This window comes from Fonsecaea erecta (genome assembly GCF_001651985.1).
Source record: "Fonsecaea erecta strain CBS 125763 chromosome Unknown Scaff8, whole genome shotgun sequence".
Taxonomy (NCBI): domain Eukaryota; kingdom Fungi; phylum Ascomycota; class Eurotiomycetes; order Chaetothyriales; family Herpotrichiellaceae; genus Fonsecaea; species Fonsecaea erecta.
This window is the reverse complement of record NW_017387251.1, coordinates 1,044,836-1,067,771: the sequence shown is the minus strand read 5'-3', so window position 1 is coordinate 1,067,771 and position 22,936 is coordinate 1,044,836. Positions and strand designations below refer to the sequence as shown.

Sequence of the window (22,936 nt, the reverse complement as noted above, 5' to 3'; positions counted from 1 at the left end):
GAGGTCGATGAGCGGATGAATGCAGGCAGGAAAAATCAGTCCGGCCGGAGAGGCATCGAGAGTGGGAAGTAATGAACCCAAGCAAGCAAGCAAATATCCTACGCTAGTTATATGTAGTTTGAAGAGCCTCTGTGGAAGAGCGAGAGGATGGGAGGGGAGCAAGCAAGCAGGCATGGAGGAGCTGAATCGGCAAGATAGGAATCCAGCATTGTAATATTAGCATCAAACCAATTTCCAGTCCGATTTCCCTGTCGATATTGTTTCTACTCTCCGTGCTCAAGGCCTGATACTCTCCCTTCTGATCCTGATCTTATGCCGCTCTTTCTCTCGCCCTGTCCTTCTCGCCCTCTTCTCCATATTCTGACCTCAATCGTCCGTCTCTCTCTCCAACTGTTTTTGGCGCAACCACACCAAGGATCAACAGGAATAGAACATGAGTACGAGATTACTGTGAGTGCGGGCATGACATGTCGTCCAAGTCCGACCTATCAAGATGCAGTCTACACGTTCAGTGTCCCCCTCTCGCCCTGGTAACCAGCCCGCAAGGTTCGTCGCTGCTATTTTCCCAAAGATGGTAGACACAGCGATAGAGCGACCGAGTAGTCACACATACAAGATGAAAACGAGCGAGATACCGCATGCAGTTAGTCTTGTGGACCCCCTGGCCCTTCTCGCTTGCCACCATACAGATCTATACCTACAAAAGTAACTCCTGTGAACGCGAGTAATACCTTTGCGGGAGAAAAAAGAGGGTCCTGGCCCTGGTGGCCACACGCTCAAGAGGGGGCTCGCTTGATTCATTTGAAAAGAGGACATTGTGTTCGAACAAGCTGCCGCTTGAGCACCTCTTTTTTGGATACTCTTGTGGATTCCGATCGAGGGTCCTTCTGGTGGTGAAGGCTTGGAAATCTGGAGGGGGGTTTTTTTGGAACTGATTTAGATTTTCATCTCGCATAAGTGTGGCCGAATTATGGCAAGGTAAGCGAAGGCAATGCATCGATGGATGTGCAACCGTGGGAACTTGACCTCCTTTTCCCCCGCCACTGGCCCGTTAATACATCCTGTGTTGATGGGGTGGACTGGAAACCTTCTGAAGGGGGAAAAGGCGCCGTGAATGGCCCTGGAGAGTGCGTTCAGTCGTTGACGTCTTTTCCGAAGCCCAGTGAGCACCATCCCCTACCTCACAACAACCCTGGACCGCTTCGAGCGGGGCCTCGGAAACGGCATGAACAAATCATACTGGATCTCGACCTCCTCGTGCGTCGTCTCAAACAACTCCAAATACCCCAGCGGACCGGCATTGCCGGGCCCACCGTACCCTCGGAAGATGCCCGCCACGCACAGGTACAGCTGCGCGTAGGCCATATTGATCCCGATGCACTGGCGCGTGCCCCGGGAGAACGAGCACAGGTACCGCCCCAGCTGCGGGTCTCGCAGCCAGCGGTCGGTCGTGAATTCAAGCGGCGAGGGGAAGATGTCTGGGTTCAGGTGGACCAGGCCGCAGGACATGCCGACAGGGGTCTACCGAGGGGTGGTAACTAATGCTCTTTTCTTGTCGCTGGGAACGACAGTCCAGAAAACTTACATTCGCGGGTACCCTCCACCGAGTCTCTCCGTCGTCGAAAACGGGGGCCTCGTCTGGACAGAGTCGTTGCAGCCGCGTGCTGACTCCGAATGATAACCGAAGCGACACCTGTATCACGGCCGTCTGGACCATGTCAGCCTTTGGAGGTCACAAATCTCCCCGTGACCATTCCGTGGCACATATTACCAGGTACGGCAATTTTTCGAGATCTTTGATTTCGACGCTGTTGGCCGATACGTCTGGCATCGCCAGCTCGAGTTCGCCGCGGAGTTTCCGCATCACTTCGGGGTTGGAGAGCAGGTAGAAACTCAATACCGACAGTGTCCAAGCCGTCGTCTCGGTGCCGGCGATGCACATCACCTGTGCTTCGTGCCACAGGCGCTCATTCTCTTTTTCGGCGTCTGGGAGGTCGCTGTCGAGGATCGAGTCGAAGATAGTGGTCTGTGCAGCTCCTGCCTCGGCCAACGGTTTCTCGCCCTTCGCTCGCTTGGCCTTGATCTCATCGATCTGAGCTCTCATCTCCTGCTCAAATAGCGTCAGCCGTCAAGGGCCATAGGTGTCACTGCAATCCCGATCAATTGTAGAAGCTCGCCCTTCTGAACTGGATGAAAGCCGCCATCCCCGCGTCCTGCCTGTCGACGAACGAGTCCGGGAGCATATCGACCAGAACCATAAAGTTGAATTGCTTGGCCGCGGCACTCATGTCGTGCACGCTAGCCATCATTACGATGAATTTCTCATTGAAGCCCGGCTTGTCGAGCGAATTATGAGATTTGCCCAAGCAATACTCGGTGATAATGTCGCTGGTGAAGGCGCTGAATGGCAGGTTGACATTGAGGGTTTGGCCGAACCCTTGAATTCCGCCAGTTTCTGCAATAGCTTCTCGAAGTTGCGCTTGAGGATCGGCTCGAGCCGACGGATGCTCTCCTTGGGAAAATAGCGGTTCATCGCTCCCCAGCGCACACGGTGCAGGTCATGGCTGACGGTGGCTATGGCAGCGCCTGAACCGCCAAACACTCGGGTAGCCCAGGCATGCTTGTCCCGACGTCTTGTGCCGCCAGCATAGAGCACAGGGAGGAAAGCCGGGTCGTTCACATGAAGCTCGTATTGTCTGATTCGAAGGATCGGGCCAGGTGAGTCTCATGGCCCAATAAGCGGCGAAGCAGCAGTGGCTATGGGCAGTCCTCCGGGCTCTCACTTACCATTCTCTTTATACATGTCCCTGATCTCGAACAGATACTATCCCCTCCTGATGACATCGTAATAGAACTCGTACCACAACGTCAGAGCTGCGAGCTTTGGACCGGGGATTTTGACCAAAGGGCTGAACACGAGTCGGTAGCAGAATAGCCCGGCCAGATACACTTAGGACAGAATATCCCCATACACAGTCCAAATAGACCAAATTGAGGCGATCTAGGGCTGAGAAATCTATGGTTCTTGAGGTGATGCCTGAGAGTAGAGTTCTGGGAAGTTTTTGATCGAAATTGCCGCATGATGACGCCCCTTCCAACTGCACGGGGAGGCGGGGATAGCTTGCTCCATCGGCAGCTAACAGGGTGCGCTCTGTGCTTAAGGGAGGTCCAAGCACGGGTTTTGCGTCAGTAGTTTGCAGGGAATTTGGAAACGCCTGAACGGGCGAGTGGCTAGGGTCGTGAGCTACATGGCGGTAAAGGGCGACAGCAGGTTTGGGGACTGCAGGGCGCTTAACTTGTCAGCAACCTGGTGGACGCTCGTTATAATCGAGACAGTCGAACCCATTCCGCGAGTCGCCGAAGGAGGGGGAGTTATGTACAGATACGTACTTCAGATCATTTCCGTGTTGGTGATAGGAAACCACAGCAATTCAGGAGTAGCATGTGTAGTTTTAATATCACAACCTTGGATGTCGCGTCTGCGCTTGCGTAGCAACCATAGATATGTATACATATTGGCTGGGTAGTGGGAAGCTGGAAAACTGGAATCGCTACCCATGGGAACAGTTCTCCTGTTATATGGGGAGTAAGAATGAGTGGACGACATTATTTTCAAAATTGAAAACACGAGAGGACCGACCATGGGGGAAGAAAGGACAATACCTGGAGCTGTCCTCTTACACTGTTGCTGTATCATCAATGTTCGTAGAGATAGGTGCCACCTCTGCAGACCTCCTAAGCGATAATAACCCATGCAACAAGAGGACCAGTACTGAGACGTGGACGATAGAAGCCGATTTGGTTTCGGACAACAACTCCAGGGCTTGCCGTCGGTATAACCTGAACAATTTCGCTGTCTGGTGAAAAGGTTAGCAAGCTGAAGTTGGCTGCGTAAGCATCACTGTCGTACTTCGAATTATGCCGTACGTGCCACCACCCCTTCGCTTTCTCGTCGGCGCAGAGAGACTTGAGAGATGTGCACATCACGAATTTGGACTCTTCGTTAGGGTTGCTGCCTCGTTCCATAGTGTCCTCACCCCAGCTCTGAGACCGTCTGTCCAGAAAAACCTCTTCAGGACCTTGTCACGAACCGCCAGGTCGGCGGCCGCATGCGGAAAGCGGACCCTGAAACGCGCAAATACCCCTTTACCAAAAGGATGCAGCGACTTGGCACCATCTGGCCGCCAGGAATCCAACGTCACCATCCAAATCCACAACAGGCAATCCTCTTCGTCAGGAACCTTCCCCACATCTACTTGCGGACTTATAGGTGGCTTCGGCACGATGGGTGCCCGCAGCAGCCGCATCGTGAGAGCGCGGAGAAAGCCAGCGTATACCACCGTAGAGGCGCGGATCTCGGAGTATGCATTGCTGCACCAGAGAACCAGAGCCATTGTCAAAGGCTTGAGCAAGGGGTGCACCTTATCCTCGGGTGCGAAAAGCCAGGGGCAAGCGTCGCTAAAAGAATCATATTTGCGGCGCGTGTAACGGAAACTATTTTCAGCTGTATCGAAAGGCACATAGGTGGTGCGGCCGGCACAACGACCAACGGTGGTGGCTATGCGAAAGAGTAACTCGATCATGTCGAGAGGCAGTAGGCGATGAAAGGCCAGGCACCGGAAGCCATCTGGGAAAGAGTTGATGATCTGTGTAAGCCTCGGTGAAGGGGGATCCGGAGGGTATTTTGGACGGTAGCGCTGTAAAGTTACGAGGACACTCGAACCTCGCTCGAGAGCATATATGTTATCGAATCTGGCAGGAAAAAGGGTTAGCCATTATCGCGAGAGACAGTTCCGACTGACTGCATAAATGCCGCCTTCTCGAACCCATCGCGGCCAAGGGCATCCAATCCTCCTCGAGCCCCTACTAACCGGGCAAGGTTAACTCGATGCATGTCTGCTGAATTGTGCTGGCCAATTGCAATCTGCGTGGTTGTTAGCGTGTTCAAATCAGGGCCACAGAGAGATGTACGTCGATGGCAATGAGAAATAGGATGGTAGCCAGCATCATATTGGTCGGTTGTGTTGCTTGGTCAATCTCATGCCGAAGGTGGGAAATTGCTTTTGCTTGGTGTAACAGAACTGACGAGGCAGGCTTGCTTCCAGGATTCCTCAACAGCTCCGCAGTGACGCGCAGTCTCGCAATACCTGCATGATAAAAGCTTTCGCATTCGGTGATGCACTCGAGGAACAGGGAAGTATAGACACTGGTGATGTTGAATATTTCGTAGAGTGGATAAAGCGCAGGCGCGGCAATATTCGAGACTTAGAGCGACAAGAGGTGTGAATTCCTGGCGTGTGAACATGGCCTGACAGAATGAAGCACTCACAGTAATCCACAGCCTGGTATGCGTCTTCATCTTTCTCGTATGGGAGCCAATATAGCGGGTCGACGCCCAGAGCTGGAGGACATGGTCTCGCAGCTCCAGGATTCTGTTTGATTTCTCGAGATCTACCGGCCGTCTGACCCGAAAAGCGTGGAGGTCGAGATTGAGGCGGGGCTTTTCTAGGTCGTGATTTGCTCTTGGTGAAGAAAGTTTGTGCTTTCGAAGTCGAAGAGGTACCTGGCTTGTCTCTCGGGACAGAAACAGAAGCTCCCGTTAGATGCTGTTGATCATGTTCACCATCGCTGGAAGCCACCGAGTCCTCGGCTAGACTCTTCAGATCAGCGACCTGGTGCCCTGGTAGCTGTTGTTCTGGGACGGGTTGTGCCCGAGCGGATGGGTGAGAGATTTTAGCTGCGTGGGCTCTGGCGGCAGCTTGATCTTTCTTCAAGGAACTTCGATCGCGCTGGTGGGGAGTTGAGACCAGAAACAGATATCTAGATTTTTCTTCCTTGTCCATCCTGGAAATGGCTGTCTCGGTCACAGACTCTGAGGCGAGACTGCTCTCCTCTGGCGCGGGATGGTTCCCTTATAGGAGTGCCGATAAGAGTCGAGCATGAGCTGCTACTGCAAATGGCCACGACTGCCGATGCTTCCCGAGGCATGTACGGAGTATCCAAGCACGAAGGTGATTGACTCGGCTATAGCGCCGTCACCCCGTGAAACGAGACAAGGTGTACTATCGTAGAATTGAGAAAAGAACACTTTCCCGATAAAGCAGGAGAAGCGACCGGGCGGATGTGTATGGAAATGCATCACTCAAATACGTACCGAAGTATTTGAGATTGTGCGATTCTTGCGGGGGTGAATATAAAACACACCAGGCTCCTGCTTCCACGGATGGCAATCTAGACGCATGAAAATATTGCTGAGTCATGGCTATTGCACCGATGGATCGTCTTTTGCCTTGATTGAGACGAGCTATGGCCTCGGTTGGGTGGAAATGAACTCCAGCTTTCAGCGCCAGCGTGCTTCGACGACAGGCGGTTGCCAATCCGATCGAACCATGTCGGGTATAAATGGAGTGACTAGCCATTGAGTCATTGCTGCTTTGCTCTTTTCCTATGGCACAACAGTATTTATCTCCAGGAATCCGCCGGTTCTGGGGTGGTGACAATCAAAACTTGACGTTCATCCTCTGTGAATGACGAATGGTACTGATAAATGGCTTGATTCATGTGAGCTTGAGAAATCCCTCTTTGGGGGTGTGTATCGCGTGTCCTTCGAGCACCGGAGAATGTCCATGCCATGCCACCGTCCTCACCAAGAAAACAACAAGCCAGTGGGTGCCAGGGGAGTCAATTAAGAAGAAGAGGCATCCTTCTCGAAGCATGAGAGCTGGCCAGCGAAAGGATGGGGAAGAAGTGAGCAGGGAACCCACCCCGCTCAGGCCCCTTATTTGTTCCTATGTTGGGTGCAGCTAGAGCGGCCACTAATCGGCAGTTCCCAGATATTCGCTGGTGTCCCCTAAGCAGCCTCTAACGGGGCGTCGTTGTGTTCTTCGGAGCTTTGGCGCCTGAGACGGTGCTGGACCCTGACACCTAGGTGGGCCCCAAGAGGCGTTCCTAACTCGTCCCCTGGCCTCCTGTTTGTTCCCTCGGGCAGATGGATCCATATTATACCCATGCAGATCACAGACCCTAGGTGCAGCTAATCGCTCCTGGCTCCGCCCATTGCGCCCCCAAGCTCCAAAATTTCTGCCCCTAGCGATGGCACCCAGCAAAAAAGTGACAGCATCCTCTTTCCCCCAATATGCCACACACACGCACACAATCCACACATCTCAGCTTCAGGCACAGACCAACGTCATCCCAAAAAAAGAGGCGAGACGAAAAGGATGCCACGAGGCTTTTTGTTTATCGCTTCAATCCACTCTTTTGCCAGCTGTGACTTGTACATTGGTACCCTCCACCATTGACAACACCTCCTCTTCCCCTGCAGACGTGCAGGCTGCGACTACCAGCACACAAAGTAACTGCGAGTCAAACACCTGGCTGCTACTGCCCACAATTCTAACCTCACCTTGCGCACTCTCTCTCGTCCTCTCCCTGTCGACTCTCTCTTCCTCTCCATGTACTTGTGGTCAACATCACCATCGGCATCGGCATCGGCATCGGCAGCGGCATTTTCATCGTCACGTCCGCATCCATAATCTCGTTTATATTTTTGACTGCATTTGCCTGTCATCTCGCTCCCCAGAGCCCGGCGCTTCTCCATTTCGGACGTCATCCTCAGGTCTTCTTTGACTTGGTTATACACGTTGCCAGTTCTACACTCCTTGAGCATACAGCGACGGTGTACAGACACCGTACCCTGCAATATATCCCTTACCCTACGCTCATTTTCAGTGTTGGACGCACCATCGGACTGCCCAAGCCCGCAGATGGCTCCCCGTTCTCCGTCCCTCTCATTCGAGCCCACCCCGGCCCTCGAACATGACCCAGACAACTTTTCTCCTCTTAATCCTCCCCGGACCAATAGCTTCTCCTTGGATCCCAAGGAAGTTCGCTTTTCAGATCCTCCCTCGATGCCAATGACAGGCCGCCACTCGGTAGCGACGACAAATCCGCCTCTCCTGCCCGCAGTACCTTCTGCCAGTCAACTACCAAAGCATGGCTTTCAAATCGCGAACCCTACGCCGCAAGTGGACATCACGGAGTACATGGAGCACTGCCGGTTGTGGAATACGCGGCTCAGACAGACCCACGAAAGCGAGCGAAGAGCCTGGGATATAGAACGAACTGCGCTGAAAGCTCGTATCGGCGAATTGGAGCAGAAACTCAACAAGAGCAGAGACCCTAAGAGGAGATCAAGTAATGATTCGTCTTCCGCGAGCCTTCGCTCTTTCAAGTCAGACTTTCCGCTCTCTGGGGTTAATGGGAAACACCGCTCTCGAATCTCTCCCGAACCCACCATTGCAGAACCGCCGGTCTGGAAAGGTCCTGAATCCACTCCGCCCGTTACCAGAGTCTTTGCCAGCGAGGACGAAGTGTTTCATCTACCCAGCATCTCGGAGGATGAGGCCATGCCCGCCCTGTCCAAGGAGGTCTCGCCGACTTCGGGAGGCCAAGAGAATATCCCGATACCAATCGAACAGGTCGATAGCACCCTGGATGGCATCACCATCAAATCGGCCGCCTTGACGTCTTCCTTCGACAAGGAGATCGCCAGTCCGCAGTTCGCTAGTCCCGCCCTGTCACCTGTCCCCCACACCACCAAAGAGGAGCCTTTCAGACTTGACGTCAACTCTCTCATCTCGCCGCTGGATGAGAAATTGAAACGACACGCTGGTCATACACCCATGGCGTTTGATGGCACTCTGTCCTCGGATGTCGCCAGTAGCGCGTTGACTCCGAAGCAAGAGGAGCCTCTTGCTCCCGCCCCCACCACGCGGCCTCCGCTCCTTCCCGCGGAAAACACCGATTCTTACTTTTCGTTCTCTGCCACCGCGGAAAAGGGAAAAGAGAACCCGACAGTAGAAGAAGAGCCGGAGCCGGAACCAGAGCCGGAGATAATCTACGAAACACATCAGGATCCAGCGCTGAAAGGACCACTCATGCTTGATCCCAACGCTAAATCCGTGGAATCCGTTGCGTTCTTGAACATCCTCGATGGTAAGCTCATCGAAGAAAAAGTACACCAAGACAAGGCCGAGTCGAGTTTGTCAGGGACCGTCGAGGATGGACAGGAAGCGAGTGGGCAACAAGGAGAGTCTTCTGCTAACAACGACGACGACATGCCAAGGTTGAGAATGAGAAACAGCGTCAACTTTGGAAGTGCATGGGGTCGCATATAGTCGTTTCGAAGCGGGCAGGGGTCTACTATTCTGTGTTCTTAGCGATCATTGGGCGGGAGCTCCATTCACCGCTCTAGCAACATGTTGGCAAACATGGCGGAGCGGGTCGGGTGACTGGACACCTCAGCTTCCATCAGGCTGAGGCGGAAATCACTGGGACGATCATAAAAGCGGATTGAATGGCACATCTTTTGGTGGAAGATCGAGGAGGGTCAATCCAGGGTCATAACGGACACTGCGAACCCGTTGAAGATTGCGGCGAAGAGACTGTAGAATCTCTGATCTGTGCAGGCAACGTATACCCTGATGTGGATATTCCAGGGCAGAATTTTACTCATTGCGAGTCTTACTCGACCACCTCTACTCGACTTGCTCCTGGTGATGTAGGATGTGTTCGTTGAGTCAACCTGCTCTTAGTCATCGACTGTTTGCCCGCAAGTGTTTCTGACAATGTAACCGAGGACCAAGACGAACATACCGCATAAAGTTATCCGGGGTCTGGGTGTAGATGCTGGGGTCTACAGGCTAGCTGGGAAATGCGGGGAGGAGCCGCGTATTCAGGTTGATGTATATACAAGAGGATCAGGTGTTCGTTGCTGAGCGTTCAAGTCTGCAGCTGGAAACGACACATCATTCAATCCGACAGCAGCTTGGACGTACCTAGACCACTATACGCCACAAGTGGGTTATTCAGTCCTTTGCCGTACGCGTTTGCCCTCTCCTGGGGCCAATCTGCCCCGTTGTATACACGAAACGAGAGTCAACGGGAGGGGACAGTAAGAGAGCAGCATAGAGAGGCAGCGTGGTAACACAACCGTCCGGCCTCGGGTTGTTGTCAGCGTCATCCCAGGCAAAATGGGCTCTATCGACACCAGCACCGACACCAAAACCTCACCTGATATTCAATTTGCCTCCCACACGCCTGAATCCACCCTAATCACGGCGCAGAAGCACCTGGAGGAGCATGGCTGGGCCGTGATCCCAGACGTGCTCTCGCCGGAAGAAAACGCCCTCGTGCTCTCGCACCTGTGGGCGGCGGCGGAGAAGTTCCGCAAGCAGGGCGACGACACGTTCATGCCGACCCTCGACCCGAATGCCTCCAATATCCGCGTCTTCTACCTGATGGCGCTGGACAAGATCTTCCGCGACCTAATCCAGCACCCCGTCGCGGTACAGATGGTGGAGAAGGCGCTGGGCGACAACTGGCTGATCAGCAACTTCACGGCCAACATCGCGCGGCCGGGGTCCAAGAGCATGGCCCTGCACAGCGATCAGTCACTCGTGATGCCAGAGCCGTGGCTGAACACGTGGGCGATGAACGTGATCTGGTGCCTGGAGGACGTGTATCTGGAGAACGGGGCGACGCTGTACATCCCCGGCAGCAACAAATGGACGACGCGCGAAGACATCCCCAAAAACGCCCGCTCGTTGCTGAAGCCCTTCGAGGCCAAGGCTGGCAGCATCGTGCTCATGAACGGGCGCGTCTGGCACACGTCCGGGTCCAACGTAACGAAGGACAAGGACCGGGCGCTGCTCTTCGGGTATTACACCGTGCCGTTCCTACGGCAGCAGGTCAATTGGTCGGCCAAGATGCCCGAGGAGGTCAAGAAGGAGCTGTCTCCCGAGCTGACGGAGAAGTTGGGCATGAACGTGCACGCCAACATGGCGCAGGTGTCCCTGTTGAAGTACCTGGACGAGGTGTTTCCCCCGGAAGACAAGGAGGGTGGGGAGAAGTTGAGTTATTGATGGAGTGATGGATCGACTGGTGTATGCCCTGGATCGCCTTTCCTTCCAGACGCTCCTTTGACTTGTTTGGACAATATCATTCAATTGCATGTGGCGGTGTATCTCATCTGAAGTGCTCTCGCTCGTATTCGCACTCCGTACTCGATCAGGCTTTAGCAAGAGACCTGCGACTCGTCGTTAGCCAATGTCAATAACAACGAAAACGGGGGCGATGCTGATTAAGCCATGTTCAAGCTTTCGCAAAGGCCAATCAAGCAAAAGGTTTCGGGCACTGGCACCTATTTTGCTGGGGCTGCTTGGGGCCCCTTGGGATCATTTAGGCATGGTCGGCTGGGGCCAGAAACGGTCCCCGGGGCACAGATGGATATTTCCCATGCAGGATTGGCCCACCGCCCGACACCTCCTGCGATCATTGACACCGGCTCACTGCTGTAGGCTACACCACCCTGCTGTGCCCCTCCAATTCCCGCCTCTTATCGCCTGCTCTTCCCTGGCATGTGTGTGTGCTCGCAGGGGATTCTCAAACCAGCTCCCTTTTTCCGGGATGGAGCTGCGAAAGATGGTCGTCTTGCGACTCAGACAGGTCCTTTCATGACACGCGAGCACACGGCGTCACAGCCATAACCAGCCTCTCAGGCAGTCTCAAGACGAGTTGTCAGACAGATCGATCGCGGAAATGGCGTCGGACGTGAAGCAACAACCACCACCACCACCACCGGCGGTCGACGCAGCAGGGACTCTTGACGAGCAGCAGGATGGAATCACCACGCACACCAAACTTGGAGGTTAGTTGCTCTGTTCTTTCTCCATCTTGACGCAACGACGTGAATTGACAGGATCCACAGACGATGGTCGCGTCGACATCACCATCCAAGAAATTAACGATCTCTTCGCCAGTCAGATCGAACAACTCCAGCTCTCCCGAGTCCAAGAGGGACTCGATGCCCCTCCACAGACCGCCCGGACACTTCTCGAGGCGAGTCACAGACCCTCCAATATCCCTCCGCCTCTCAATGTCGTCATCCAGGTGGTTGGATCGCGCGGCGACGTCCAGCCATTCGTCGCGCTGGGGCTCGTCCTGAAGAACCGGTACGGTCACCGCGTCCGGCTCGCGACGCACGGGACATTCAAGAAGTTCGTCGAGGAGAACGGGTTGGAATACTTTGATATCGGCGGCGACCCGGCCGAACTCATGGCCTTCATGGTCAAGAACCCGGGACTGATCCCGGGCATGAAATCCATCAAGGAGGGCGACGTGGGCAAGAGACGCAGAGGCATGGCGGAGATTCTGCAGGGGTGCTGGCGGTCGTGCGCCGACTTTGTCGAGGTGAAAGAGGAGGAAAACGCGCTGGGGGCGGCACCCAAAAAGAAACCGTTCGTCGCGCACGCCATCATTGCGAATCCCCCCAGTTTCGCACATATCCATTGCGCCGAGAAGTTGGGCATTCCGTTGCATTTGATGTTCACGTAAGTGGCTTGTCCAGGCCTCTTGTCTTCTGGATCCTTTGCTGAGTTTGGTTTGACTTTAGGATGCCTTGGTCGCCGACGCGAGAGTTTCCGCAACCCATCGCGAACATCAAGTCGTCCAAGGCCAGCGGGAGCATGACCAACGAAATGAGCTACACGCTGGTTGACATGATGACTTGGGAAGGTCTGGGCGACATCACGAACAAATTCAGAAAAGAGACGCTGGGTCTGCACATCCTGTCCCAGGCGGCGGCAACGGATATGCTTCATCGTCTACGGATACCTTATACTTATTGCTGGTGAGTTTGGAAATCTGGAGGGGACTGAAACCACAAGGATCCTCTATTGATGAGTCAACAACCAGGTCTCCAGCACTCATTCCGAAGCCCAAGGATTGGGGTCCTCACATCACCATTGCAGGCTTCTACTTCCTCTCGTTGGCGTCAAATTACCAGCCAGACTCGAGTCTCGCCGACTTCCTCGCGGCAGGTCCACCCCCGGTCTACATCGGCTTCGGTTCCATCGTGGTGGACGATCCCAATGCCATGACAAAACTCATCTTCGATGCCGTCAAGAAGACGGGACACCGAGCTTTGGTGTCAAAAGGATGGGGCGGCCTGGGTGGAGACGACATGGGCAAGCCTGATAACGTGTATATGCTGGGTAATGTACCACATGACTGGTTATTCCAGCACGTGTCCTGCGTGGTGCATCACGGCGGCGCTGGTACAACTGCAGCTGGAATCGCTTTGGGTCGTCCGACGGTGATTGTGCCCTTCTTTGGCGACCAGCCATTCTGGGGCGCCATGGTGGCCCGGGCGGGTGCGGGACCGACACCAATTCCATCCAAGGAACTGACAGCAGACCGACTTGCGGATGCGATCCTCCAGGCGCTGAAGCCCGAAACTTTGGAACGGGCACGTGAACTGGGCGAGCGCATCAAGGAGGAAAAGGGTACCGAAGTGGGCGCGGCGAGTTTCCACGCACAGATGGAGCTTGACCGCCTTCGCTGCATGCTGGCGCCGTCGCGGCCAGCCGTGTGGTCCGTCCGAACCAAGGGATCCAGCACGGAAGACATCCGGCTGAGCGCTTTTGCGGCCACGGTATTGGGCAACGAGGGCTTGCTCGACGTGAACCAGCTTACCATCTATCGGCCCTGTGAATGGCCTGTCGAGTTCGGTGCCATCAGTTCTCACGTGGTCGGGCCCAATCCAATGCTCAGCACCATGGGCTCCATCACCTCTCGAATTGTGCATACACCCATCAACATTGCGAAGGCCTGGGCCGGCGTGGTCTACGAACCCTACAAGGGAGCTAGATCCAGTGGCTGGAAGGGATTTGGAAAGGGCCTGGGCAGGGGCATCGGCAACTTGCTGTTTTCGCCCCGTGGACTGGTCGTGGGCCACGCTGCATATGGAGTCCGAGTTTTGTACGAAGTGATCAAGAAGAGACTGGACGGAGATCCAACGTTGAGTTACATCCTTGCCACGAGGTATGTCGAAGGGTTTGAGCAGGTGAGCAAGGCCACGGAGGAGGAGAAGGTCGAGGTGCTCAGACGGTGGAACGAGATGAAGCCTGATTTGAAAATGGTCGATACGAGGTCCAGTGTTGGCAGTGATCACTCGGAAAGAGGGGACAGCGGGTCGGTTCTATCCCGGCTGACGAGCCACTCCAGCTCAAAAAGTGCGAAAAGTGGGAAGAGGGACAAGAACGCGTCCACTGAGGTCATTAGCGAGGGCAGCAGCTCGACGAATCTTACCACCCCTGCGTCAACCAAGGGAGACGGGAACGAAACACAGCCAGGTGCCTAGTTGGCCGGGTATGTGCGGTGGTGTTAAGGGGGAACGACCGGGTACACCTATAAGGGGGAGAATATGTGATTGGCTTTCTTTCTGGACGGGCTGCTGCGTACAGCGTAATGATTGACGATGTCAGGGCTACGGATTTCGCCTTTTCTGGTCAAATCTCTAATCGAAAGACTGAGCTAAGCGGTGGGAATGTTTGCTGGTTTCCGTCTCGACCGGCACACTTCGGACTTGGGGGAATCGAGCAAACAAATTCACGTTTCGTCGACTTTGCTCCTGACCGCCATCTGGGACGTAAAAAGACTGGCAGGTCTCTCTCTCGTGCACTCTCTCAAGAACTTCCATTCCTTTGCGTGTTTCTTCTCTGGGCCCCAAATGAGAAAAGATAGAAAAAAGAGGGAACAGAAAGATGAAGGGAGTGGTGCCTTTTGACTAACTTCCCCTATGTCGATATCTCAGCCTTGTCAGCATCTGCGCCACAGAACACTTTCCGATGCAGACGACCATCCACCAGGCCAGCCAGCTTTGGTGGAGGCAATCAGACAAGGTTCTTTCTTCTCTCTGAGATGGTGCCCGTGCTCCTTTATGACTGCAAGCTCAACGAGGGGATGCCTTCGACCATGGCCACCACTATTTCCCCGACAACGGCCCCGCCACGAATCAGGTGAGTGAGTGACCTTCCCTCCTCGTTTTTGACCATTCGCGACGGAAGCTGATGTACCATGGGTAGCTCTTTCAGAGGCCTCTGATGGCACACCTCTGAGACGCTATGGTGTCTGGTCATGATGCCTGTGAACGAATGCCAGAGCCAGCGATGATTCACGCATGACAACACCGCCCGACATGATCATCATCCAAGATATCACGTCACTCCAACGATGTCTTCCAATGCCCTGTCGTTCTTCAGACTGACATCTTCCCCCTCTTCTTACTGTTTCCTGTCAGAGAGGACCAGCGCTGTGGCCCTCTTATCATCCTATACATATTACACAACACAGCTTGCACAAAGGCAGAACAGTCGGCTCTCCGATGGCAATACAACCTCCACCAGGAGGCTGTGAGTCCGCTTGCATCGCTACCCGGGCCGGAAGCGACCATTTTATTAGTGCGCTGTGCTCCAAGCCCTCGCCGGGACGTCTGGTACCAAGAAGGGGGTCGGGCATTGGTATGTCAATGCGAATGTCGGCAGCCATGTGTGCGGTGGCGGTGGGTTCCGGACTCCCAAATCACTTGGGGCATTCTCCCGCCTGTGCGCTTGCAACAACTGGCCCATTCGATCGACTGTTTGAAATCTCCCTCACCACCACCCCAATGGATTCCTGGCCTCTCATCCTCTAGGCGCTGCCCTTTGGCATCCGATTGACTGCAGATTTGACCCTGAAAATCCACCCACGTACCCTGTTGGGGCGAGAGTATCCCAGAGCACATTGGCGTCTCTGTGTCTCTGTGCCACTCTCCTTCCAGACGCCGACCAACGGCCAGGCCAGAACAGACCGACGGACAGTCTCAGAGCCACCGGGTGACGGAGGACTGGTGGCCACTGTCAACACTGCTTATACGCAGTTCAACATTATTATATATATATACATATATATCGACACATCATGCCAGCAGCAAGAGGTGACCTCTCTGAAGGTGTCGCGGCGTCAAGAGGTTTGGCGACTTCAAGAGATCATGCGGCTGGAGGGGGCATTGGGCCTCTGAGCACTCCACATACCCCACGACAGCGAGTTTTGTGCTTCGAGGAGTGAATCTTAGCTTAGCTCGCTTGGAGTAAGGGAAAGTCCACCAATGACGGGAACACCTGTTCCGTGCTTTCGGTGGCTGATGAGGAAAGACTGGCTATCGGTCTCGTGGCACCCTCACAAAAGTCAACGCCAGGTTGAGGCCCGAGAGACAAACCTATGGGCTCTCCCGGACTCACAGACGGCCCAGGACAAGAGCACATCTGCCGATGTTGACCAGTGTGGTCTTGTCGACAAGTTTGGGAACGAGGGAACGCTGGTCGGTATGCCCTATTGTCAGGATCCAGTCCGGCTCCATGCCATCATACCGCTCTCAACAGGAGAAGAGACGGAATGATCAGACCTCACGGTCCTCCATGCATGAGCACAATACGATGATCTCTGGGAATTCTCCTCTCTGCCTTCGACCTTCAAACGCGCGGCGGTGTCGAGAATTCTTTACCTGCTCCACCAAGGGTTGGATTTCCCACTATGCTATCACAAATGCATCTTTTCTCGCCCGGCTGTCATCCATGTGTGCCCCTGCAAGGTCCCAAACGACCATGGCGCGCGGTCAAGTGCCCCGGAATTGCGAGCCACGGTTGTTGCGGTACCGCTTCGTGGCAGCGAGTACGAAATCAGAAACACCCCCCATGATTCTTCTCTCAATCGTTCGCGGGGTCGAGCTGCAGTCTGATTCAGGTTGCAGGCTTGTCCACCCATCGTGGGCTTTCCTGTGTTGGTGAATTCAGTCGACGTGCTGCACTTGCGATCCTGGGAGAACGGTCAGTCGTGGTTTGCGTGCTACATCAGGGACTCGAGTGAATGCTCTTTCCTGGAGAGAAACTTTGGAGGTGGAGGAGAAGAATGAGAAGACGAAAGGCCATGAATGATCGTGCTGGACCCCCCACCTGACAACACATATATGTATAATATGCCTTTCGCCTCCAGTGGGGATAGACTTTGGCACCATCACGACGCGTTCGGTGCTTGACAGCCAGCGGTATACGAGCCTAATACCACACCAAGAGGCCACTGCTTTTCGCAACTGGTAGCTCAACCCATGGGAGGCCGCCCTCTGTTGCGGACCAGACGACCTCTACCTGCCTCCCCCATCCGAGAAATGGGCGACTACGCCAGTGTGAGACGGAGGCTTTCGAGGAGAACTGACCTTCGAGCTAACCCTGCCGGTTTGGTGAGCACGTCCGGACTTGGGCTCGGGCTCGGGGTGAGAGCTATGGAGGAGCCTGGTGACCACGACCTTGCCAACAGTTGACTTGGATAGGGCTCGGGAACAAGAGATCAACCCATCAGCCTCCCTGTCGAGAGACGCCAGTTAACACGAGCAAGGGCCGGGCATGGCCAGGCCTCGACGTGCTTCGCAGGTTCGGTGCAGCTTTGTCGATGAACATCCACCCAGATTCGGCGTCGGGAAAGTACATACACAGATCCCAGGGCCAAGCTATGTTATATTACATACATACCACCCAACGGTGTGCACACGATGCTGAAGCGCCTCTTCTCACCTCTTCTCTTCTCCTCTCATCCTGGTCGGAAGGGTGGGGGACAGACGCACCAGGGGTTGAAGCTCTGGGCAGCCCGGACGTTCATGAATCTTGGGGTTGGGCTGCGAGACATCGTTCGTGTGTCTGTATGCCACACACAACGGAGCACACTCGGCAGGTACATAAACAGAACGTTGTTTTTGGGCGAGCTCGGGCGGGTGAACGAGACGAGAGATCCTCAGGCGCCGAGAACCAGACAGGTCATCCCTTCTTTCTTTCTTTCTTTCTCTTGAATATCAATCAATGAATCAGAGAAGGGGTTGGTCCGTCTGCAAGTGAAATGAATGGATGGATGAAGGAATGGGTGGATGGACGTACCAAGCCAGAGTCGATACATAATCCTTACCTCTTCTCCCCTTGCCTTCCTTGCCTTACCTTCTCTTCTCTTCTTCCCGTCTACCCTTCCACCTCTCATCCCTGTCTTTCCTCTTTCGCCCCATTACCCTCACCATCACTAATATTCCCAATTTCACCCTCTCACTCCAATCCCGCAACCCTCCCCATTCAGCATGAGCAATCCTGAACGATGGAAGACCACCAGCCGAGCGCCCGCTCGTGACCTGACGCACGCCGCCGTTGATGATTCCATTGGATGTCTCAACGCCCTTTATTTCCTTCCAGACCGGCTCTGCTAGGGGCATCACGTGTGCGCTTGCTTGTCTGTCTGTCTGTCTGTCTGTCACCAAACGAACGCGGAAGTGGGTTTATGTAGCCAAGTTGCTGGCTGGGACGCGGGGGATCAGAGGGAGGGGAGGGACCCAATATATCTCCAGATATCTATATATCTATAACTAGTTATATCTACATTATGATGTATTGCAAAGTTACCCAGCCTTCAACATCCGAGAGCAAAGGGTGGCATGCCATGAAATGGAATGAGATGAGATGAGATGAACACAATGCGGCTGAGGCGGTTGCTGTGACTCTATACGCCGTGGAGATTACATCATGAATCACCTCAGATGCCATGTTCTGAGAGCAATGGAATCTCGTCCATTCCCCGCCGGATTTCACCCTGGGGCTTAAGCATATACATACCCGCATGGCTATGTGCTTTGTTCCTGCGTATGTGTCTTATAAGTCTGCTTGGATAGAGGACGAAGGTGGGGATCAAGTCATGTTTTTGAGAATATATGGTATTTGTTCATATCTTCATGTGTTCATATGTCCCGTCACTGGGGCCGCCTCGATTCATGAAAAAGGAAAAGAAAAACCCCGGCACCAAACGCAAGTCTAGTGACAATATCTATGGCTGTATGCAGAGTCGAAACCGGAACAGACACAGCCAGCTAACCACCCTGACCCAACCCAACCCAGTTCCCCAGTCTAGCAAAGCAGAAAACTGCCACAGATGGGAGCGAAGGGAGAGAGGAGGGGTCTTGCAGTAGGACGACTGAGATAATGCCTGCCGTCTCTTTATTGCCTCTCCGCCCACGCCACCCACCGTCTCACAACCTCGTCCACGCCCCTCAGACCTCCCCGCGTGGCCTCGATCTCGAACCACTCCTTGTGCTCGCGCCCGCACTGCTCGCACTCGGTCTTGACGGCCCTCTTCTCCGCGAGCTCCAGGTGGATGAGCCGTTCGACCTTGTGCACGTGCGAGACTTTGTTGTTGTTCGCGGGACTCGGTAGAGATGGAGGGAGAGGAGGAGGAAGAAGTGCGCTGCTCCGTGATACGCCAGCAGTAGCCCCAGGTCGACGAGGAGTGTGGATGGTGTTGTTGCTGCCGGAGTCACGGGTGTTGTGCGGATAATACCGAATCAGCGTGATGTTCTGCCCGCACTGCTTGGTCCATTGAGTCATGCGCCGGTGCACGTTGGCCGCCCGGCCGATCTTAAGCGTGATGGTGCGTTTCGGCTGGACTTGGTTCGGCGGACGGCGGACGGAGGCGTAGCGCGCCAGGGCCTGATTCGTCCTCTGCGAGCTGCGGCTGTGCATGCCACCACTGTCGTCCAGGTCGAGGTCGTCATCGTCCAGAAGAGACGAGGCTGTCTCGTCGTCCGGCTTGGACACCTCGGACTCCGGCGTGAGCCAGAAGATGTAGATGTATCCGGCCTCGTCCGCGGCCGAGATGGGCCGGATCAGTTCCGCGAGCAGCTGTGAGGTGATTTGCGGCGAGAGATTCGATGGGATGAGCGAGAGGAGGGCCTGCGTCTGAGAAGGTGCGGGACTCGGTTTTGGTCGTGTGGCGGGGGTATACGACTGCCGCATTTCAGGTCTCTCGGACGACGGTCGCCTCGCGTCTGTATGAGGTCGAGGACGCCTGTCCTTCTCCTCCCTTCGGACCCTGACAGGAGGCAGGTCATCGTCATGGTCGGCTTGAATGCAGCAGGCCCAGGAGAGTTTCACGTTCGACTGTCGGGGTGGAGGTAGAGGAGGACGTCGTTTCGGTCGTTTGTGATGTACCACTTCGTCCGGCACGGTCATCAAGGGACTCTCCATCTGGTTCCAGCCCGATGGCAACGTGTCTCGGCGCTTCACACTGTCTGCATCATGTCGCCGATGGTGCTGCCGCTTTGGCACATTCTCGTCCAAGTCGAGGATGCCCACCTGCTCAATCAACGTATCAATGCTCGACCTCTCTTTCAATGGGTGTAGACTCGTCCGTCCTCCCGGAGCTGCCGCCGCCAACTGTTCGGCCTGGTCCTTGTGCTGCCAGCAATAGAACACCGCGGCATGCTGCTCGTCCAGCACGGCGAGGACCCCGTTGTTACCGCGACTGGGCGAGGGCGTCGGAGAGTTCTGTGGGGAAGCAGCAAGAGGTCGGCGGCACGGCCTGCCGGTGGTGGTGATGCCTCTGCAGGTCGTCGCAGGGTTTCTCGAGTCGGATCGCGGGAGCAGAGATTCGGGCGTCCTCCCACTGAAGGACATGGTTTGGTGGCCCTGATCAATTAGTATGACGGGAATATAGTAGCAAAACGAGGGGATGCGATCGAAAGGAGAGTGGATGAATGTAGAAGGAAAGAAGTGTAAATGTGAGAGAGAGAAAGACGCTCGAGTTGGTCCTGTCAGTCTGTTCTGTTCGAGTGAGCGACGATTTACAATAATTTTGTCACTGGCATCAAGTGACAACAAGCTAGAGATGAGAGATGCGAACTGCGCGGCCACGCCATCGGGCGGAACGGTAAAACGGTGCAGATGAAGCTGAAAGTCGAGTACTGGAGAGAGTGGCACGAGTGGGTTGGATGTTTTGGTTCCAGGCATTCAGTGGCTGGTTGCGGTGGCTGGGAAAATGCGAATTGGGCGGTGCAAGGGTCCAGCTTCGGTACGGCTACGGCTACGACTAGGCTCAGCCTCAACCCGCACTGAAGGCATCGATCAGTGTCATGTACCGAGTACGAGGTACGAAAGGCAGCTTTGTACTCCGTTGATTGTACCTATACAGGTAGGTAACTGGCTTCTCTGGTTATACAAGGGTAATCTGCATATACACAATCATTTCTGTGTAACCTATCATGCAATCTGTAAACGCCCCCGTGGGTATCTTTACAACTCATGGCTCACGAGATGGCTGGCTTGCTTCTCACGAGGATAGCCTCAGCCCGCTGAGAAAATCCAGCGCGTCGTCCTGTGCACTCTCCAGTTCGGCGATGCGGTGTTTGAGAGCTGCCGACTCCTCCTTCATCATGCCAACCACATCCCACGCATCTGAAGGTCGTAACCCATGACATCTGGGGCAATCGTCTCTGGCCAAGCTGGTGGACTTCAGGACCGGGCTGGCGATCGATGTGGCTTGAGAGGGCGCCGCTGACAATGCCTCTGAAAAGACACTGACTACCGAACTCACTTCAGACCCAGCTTCTGATTCCCCGGACGTGGAGACGTCGGACGAGCGGTAGCGGCGGTATTTGGGACGGCGTTTAGGATCAATGTCCTGGGCCACCATACGAACGCTCGCCTGTGGGGATTCGAAGGATAATTGTGCAGACAGCTGCGCCCTCAGGTCTGCAATCAACTTCTCTTGCTCTGCTGCTCGTTCTGCCATTTCTTGCAATTGTAATTTTAAATGCTCGTTTCTCGTCTGGGCCGCCTCGAGTTCATCTGCCTGGACATTTTTGGTCGACGTGGCTGATCTGAGAGACTGTCGTTGTTCTTTGTATGCTTGTTGGAAGCGACGGATGGTCCCTTCGGCATTGAGCTGCAGATTCTTGAAGGCTGCAGGGGAGAATTCACCAGGGTGTCCGGACGGGAAGAGAGCCTCATCGATGTCAAGCTGGACCAACTCATCCGGATCCTCCGGGGTATTCAGTGTCACGGTACTCCTCCTGAAAATGTTGTTGAACTTCGACATGGTTGAGACAGTCGGACCTGTCAGAGCGGGCCTCTTCTCTGGCCGTCGTGTCAAGTTCCCGTCCACAGAATCCGGACTCATGGTGGAAGCTTCTTCGGTAGCAGAGACCTCACGTAGCGGATCCAGCTTCTCCTTGCGAGGCGATGGCACCAGAGTTATATTGACCGGCTCCGAAGACCCCTCGAACCAACTCGCCAATCCACCCGGTCTCTTCTTTGTGGGCGACTGTGCCGGACCAGAATCCTCAGTCGTCTCTGTCGGCCTGAGCCTTTCCGGAGACAAGGAACGGGTGCTTTGAGGGCGCAGGAAGGAAAATGCAGAGGATCTCGTAGGTGACGAAGACTGAGTACGGGTAAATAGCGGAGGGAGATCGGTGGTGGTTCTGGATCGTTGGTGGCCTTTGGCAGGGGGTGGCGGAGGAGGGAGGAATAATGAAGAGTCGGTCTCGTTGGAATCAAAAGGCAATCTGCGTGGATTGGGCGGTGCCAGGGCTCCGAACCCTTGATTAAACATGTCTTGGGACATTGGGCGGCACGGTGATGCAATAATTGAGAGAGGTGTGTTGGAAGTGGAAGTTGGATCGCAGGTTGATCCGTCGCCAGGTTCTGGGCGACAGGGTCCGGCCCGCACGGGGAAATCGTGGCAGCAGATCACCTCAGCGATTATTTCCACCTGTTGAGTCGAGACAGCGCAGAGGCGCAGCAGCCAATATTGCGATGTCCCGAAATGAGAAGAACCACCGAACCACTTCCCTCAGACCTGTTGCTGCTCGTGTCTTCCCGTTGTTCTCGATGGTGGATGATGTACACCTGTTGTCGGGGATTGCCCCGCTTTGCACTGGACGGCACCACACCGAATTGCTCTGGTCTTGGGCTCGCAGGGTTGGTTTGAGGTCGACAATGCTGCAGCTATGCCAGTGGAATGAATGCAGACAGAAGCTGGGAGAAGTTCGTTGGATGATCGCACGAAACTGCAGCTGGGAAAACAGCCTGCCTTTCTATTTTCTTGAGGCCATGGTGAAATCAATGTGGTTGGTAAAAGGCGGGAGTGGGCGCACACTCGGCTATCTCACGCCACACACGAGGTTGGACGAACCTTGGGCTCCCCATGCGCGTTTCATTATCGATAAGGAGGGGCCATTTAGCGTCTTGGCCTTGTT

General features: G+C 54.7%; 7 protein-coding genes across 7 annotated transcripts; 3 read left to right on the top strand and 4 right to left on the bottom strand.

The window, feature by feature from the left end:
• Positions 1 to 1,176: 1,176 nt before the first annotated feature.
• On the bottom strand, positions 1,177 to 2,104 carry AYL99_09054 (hypothetical protein; the record flags this gene model as incomplete). The annotated part of the gene is made up of 3 exons (XM_018840562.1): positions 1,177 to 1,521; positions 1,586 to 1,708; positions 1,772 to 2,104. 3 exons carry the CDS (start codon positions 2,102 to 2,104, stop codon positions 1,177 to 1,179), a joined length of 801 nt encoding a protein of 266 aa, XP_018690309.1.
• A 55-nt stretch (positions 2,105 to 2,159) lies between these two features.
• Positions 2,160 to 5,843, bottom strand: AYL99_09053 (hypothetical protein; the record flags this gene model as incomplete). Its single annotated transcript, XM_018840561.1, has 5 exons — positions 2,160 to 2,512; positions 4,151 to 4,752; positions 4,803 to 4,924; positions 4,972 to 5,264; positions 5,330 to 5,843. The coding sequence occupies 5 exons, from the start codon at positions 5,841 to 5,843 to the stop codon at positions 2,160 to 2,162; spliced, it is 1,884 nt and encodes a 627-aa protein (XP_018690308.1).
• A 1,923-nt stretch (positions 5,844 to 7,766) lies between these two features.
• On the top strand, positions 7,767 to 9,179 carry AYL99_09052 (hypothetical protein; the record flags this gene model as incomplete). Its single annotated transcript, XM_018840560.1, has 1 exon — positions 7,767 to 9,179. The coding sequence occupies one exon, from the start codon at positions 7,767 to 7,769 to the stop codon at positions 9,177 to 9,179; it is 1,413 nt and encodes a 470-aa protein (XP_018690307.1).
• An 855-nt stretch (positions 9,180 to 10,034) lies between these two features.
• Positions 10,035 to 10,925, top strand: AYL99_09051 (hypothetical protein; the record flags this gene model as incomplete). Its single annotated transcript, XM_018840559.1, has 1 exon — positions 10,035 to 10,925. One exon carries the CDS (start codon positions 10,035 to 10,037, stop codon positions 10,923 to 10,925), a length of 891 nt encoding a protein of 296 aa, XP_018690306.1.
• A 676-nt stretch (positions 10,926 to 11,601) lies between these two features.
• Positions 11,602 to 14,203, top strand: AYL99_09050 (hypothetical protein; the record flags this gene model as incomplete). The annotated part of the gene is made up of 4 exons (XM_018840558.1): positions 11,602 to 11,710; positions 11,771 to 12,392; positions 12,455 to 12,691; positions 12,757 to 14,203. The coding sequence occupies 4 exons, from the start codon at positions 11,602 to 11,604 to the stop codon at positions 14,201 to 14,203; spliced, it is 2,415 nt and encodes an 804-aa protein (XP_018690305.1).
• A 4,699-nt stretch (positions 14,204 to 18,902) lies between these two features.
• Positions 18,903 to 20,357, bottom strand: AYL99_09049 (hypothetical protein; the record flags this gene model as incomplete). Its single annotated transcript, XM_018840557.1, has 1 exon — positions 18,903 to 20,357. The coding sequence occupies one exon, from the start codon at positions 20,355 to 20,357 to the stop codon at positions 18,903 to 18,905; it is 1,455 nt and encodes a 484-aa protein (XP_018690304.1).
• A 652-nt stretch (positions 20,358 to 21,009) lies between these two features.
• AYL99_09048 (hypothetical protein) lies at positions 21,010 to 22,302 on the bottom strand (the record flags this gene model as incomplete). Its single annotated transcript, XM_018840556.1, has 1 exon — positions 21,010 to 22,302. The coding sequence occupies one exon, from the start codon at positions 22,300 to 22,302 to the stop codon at positions 21,010 to 21,012; it is 1,293 nt and encodes a 430-aa protein (XP_018690303.1).
• Positions 22,303 to 22,936: the final 634 nt, after the last annotated feature.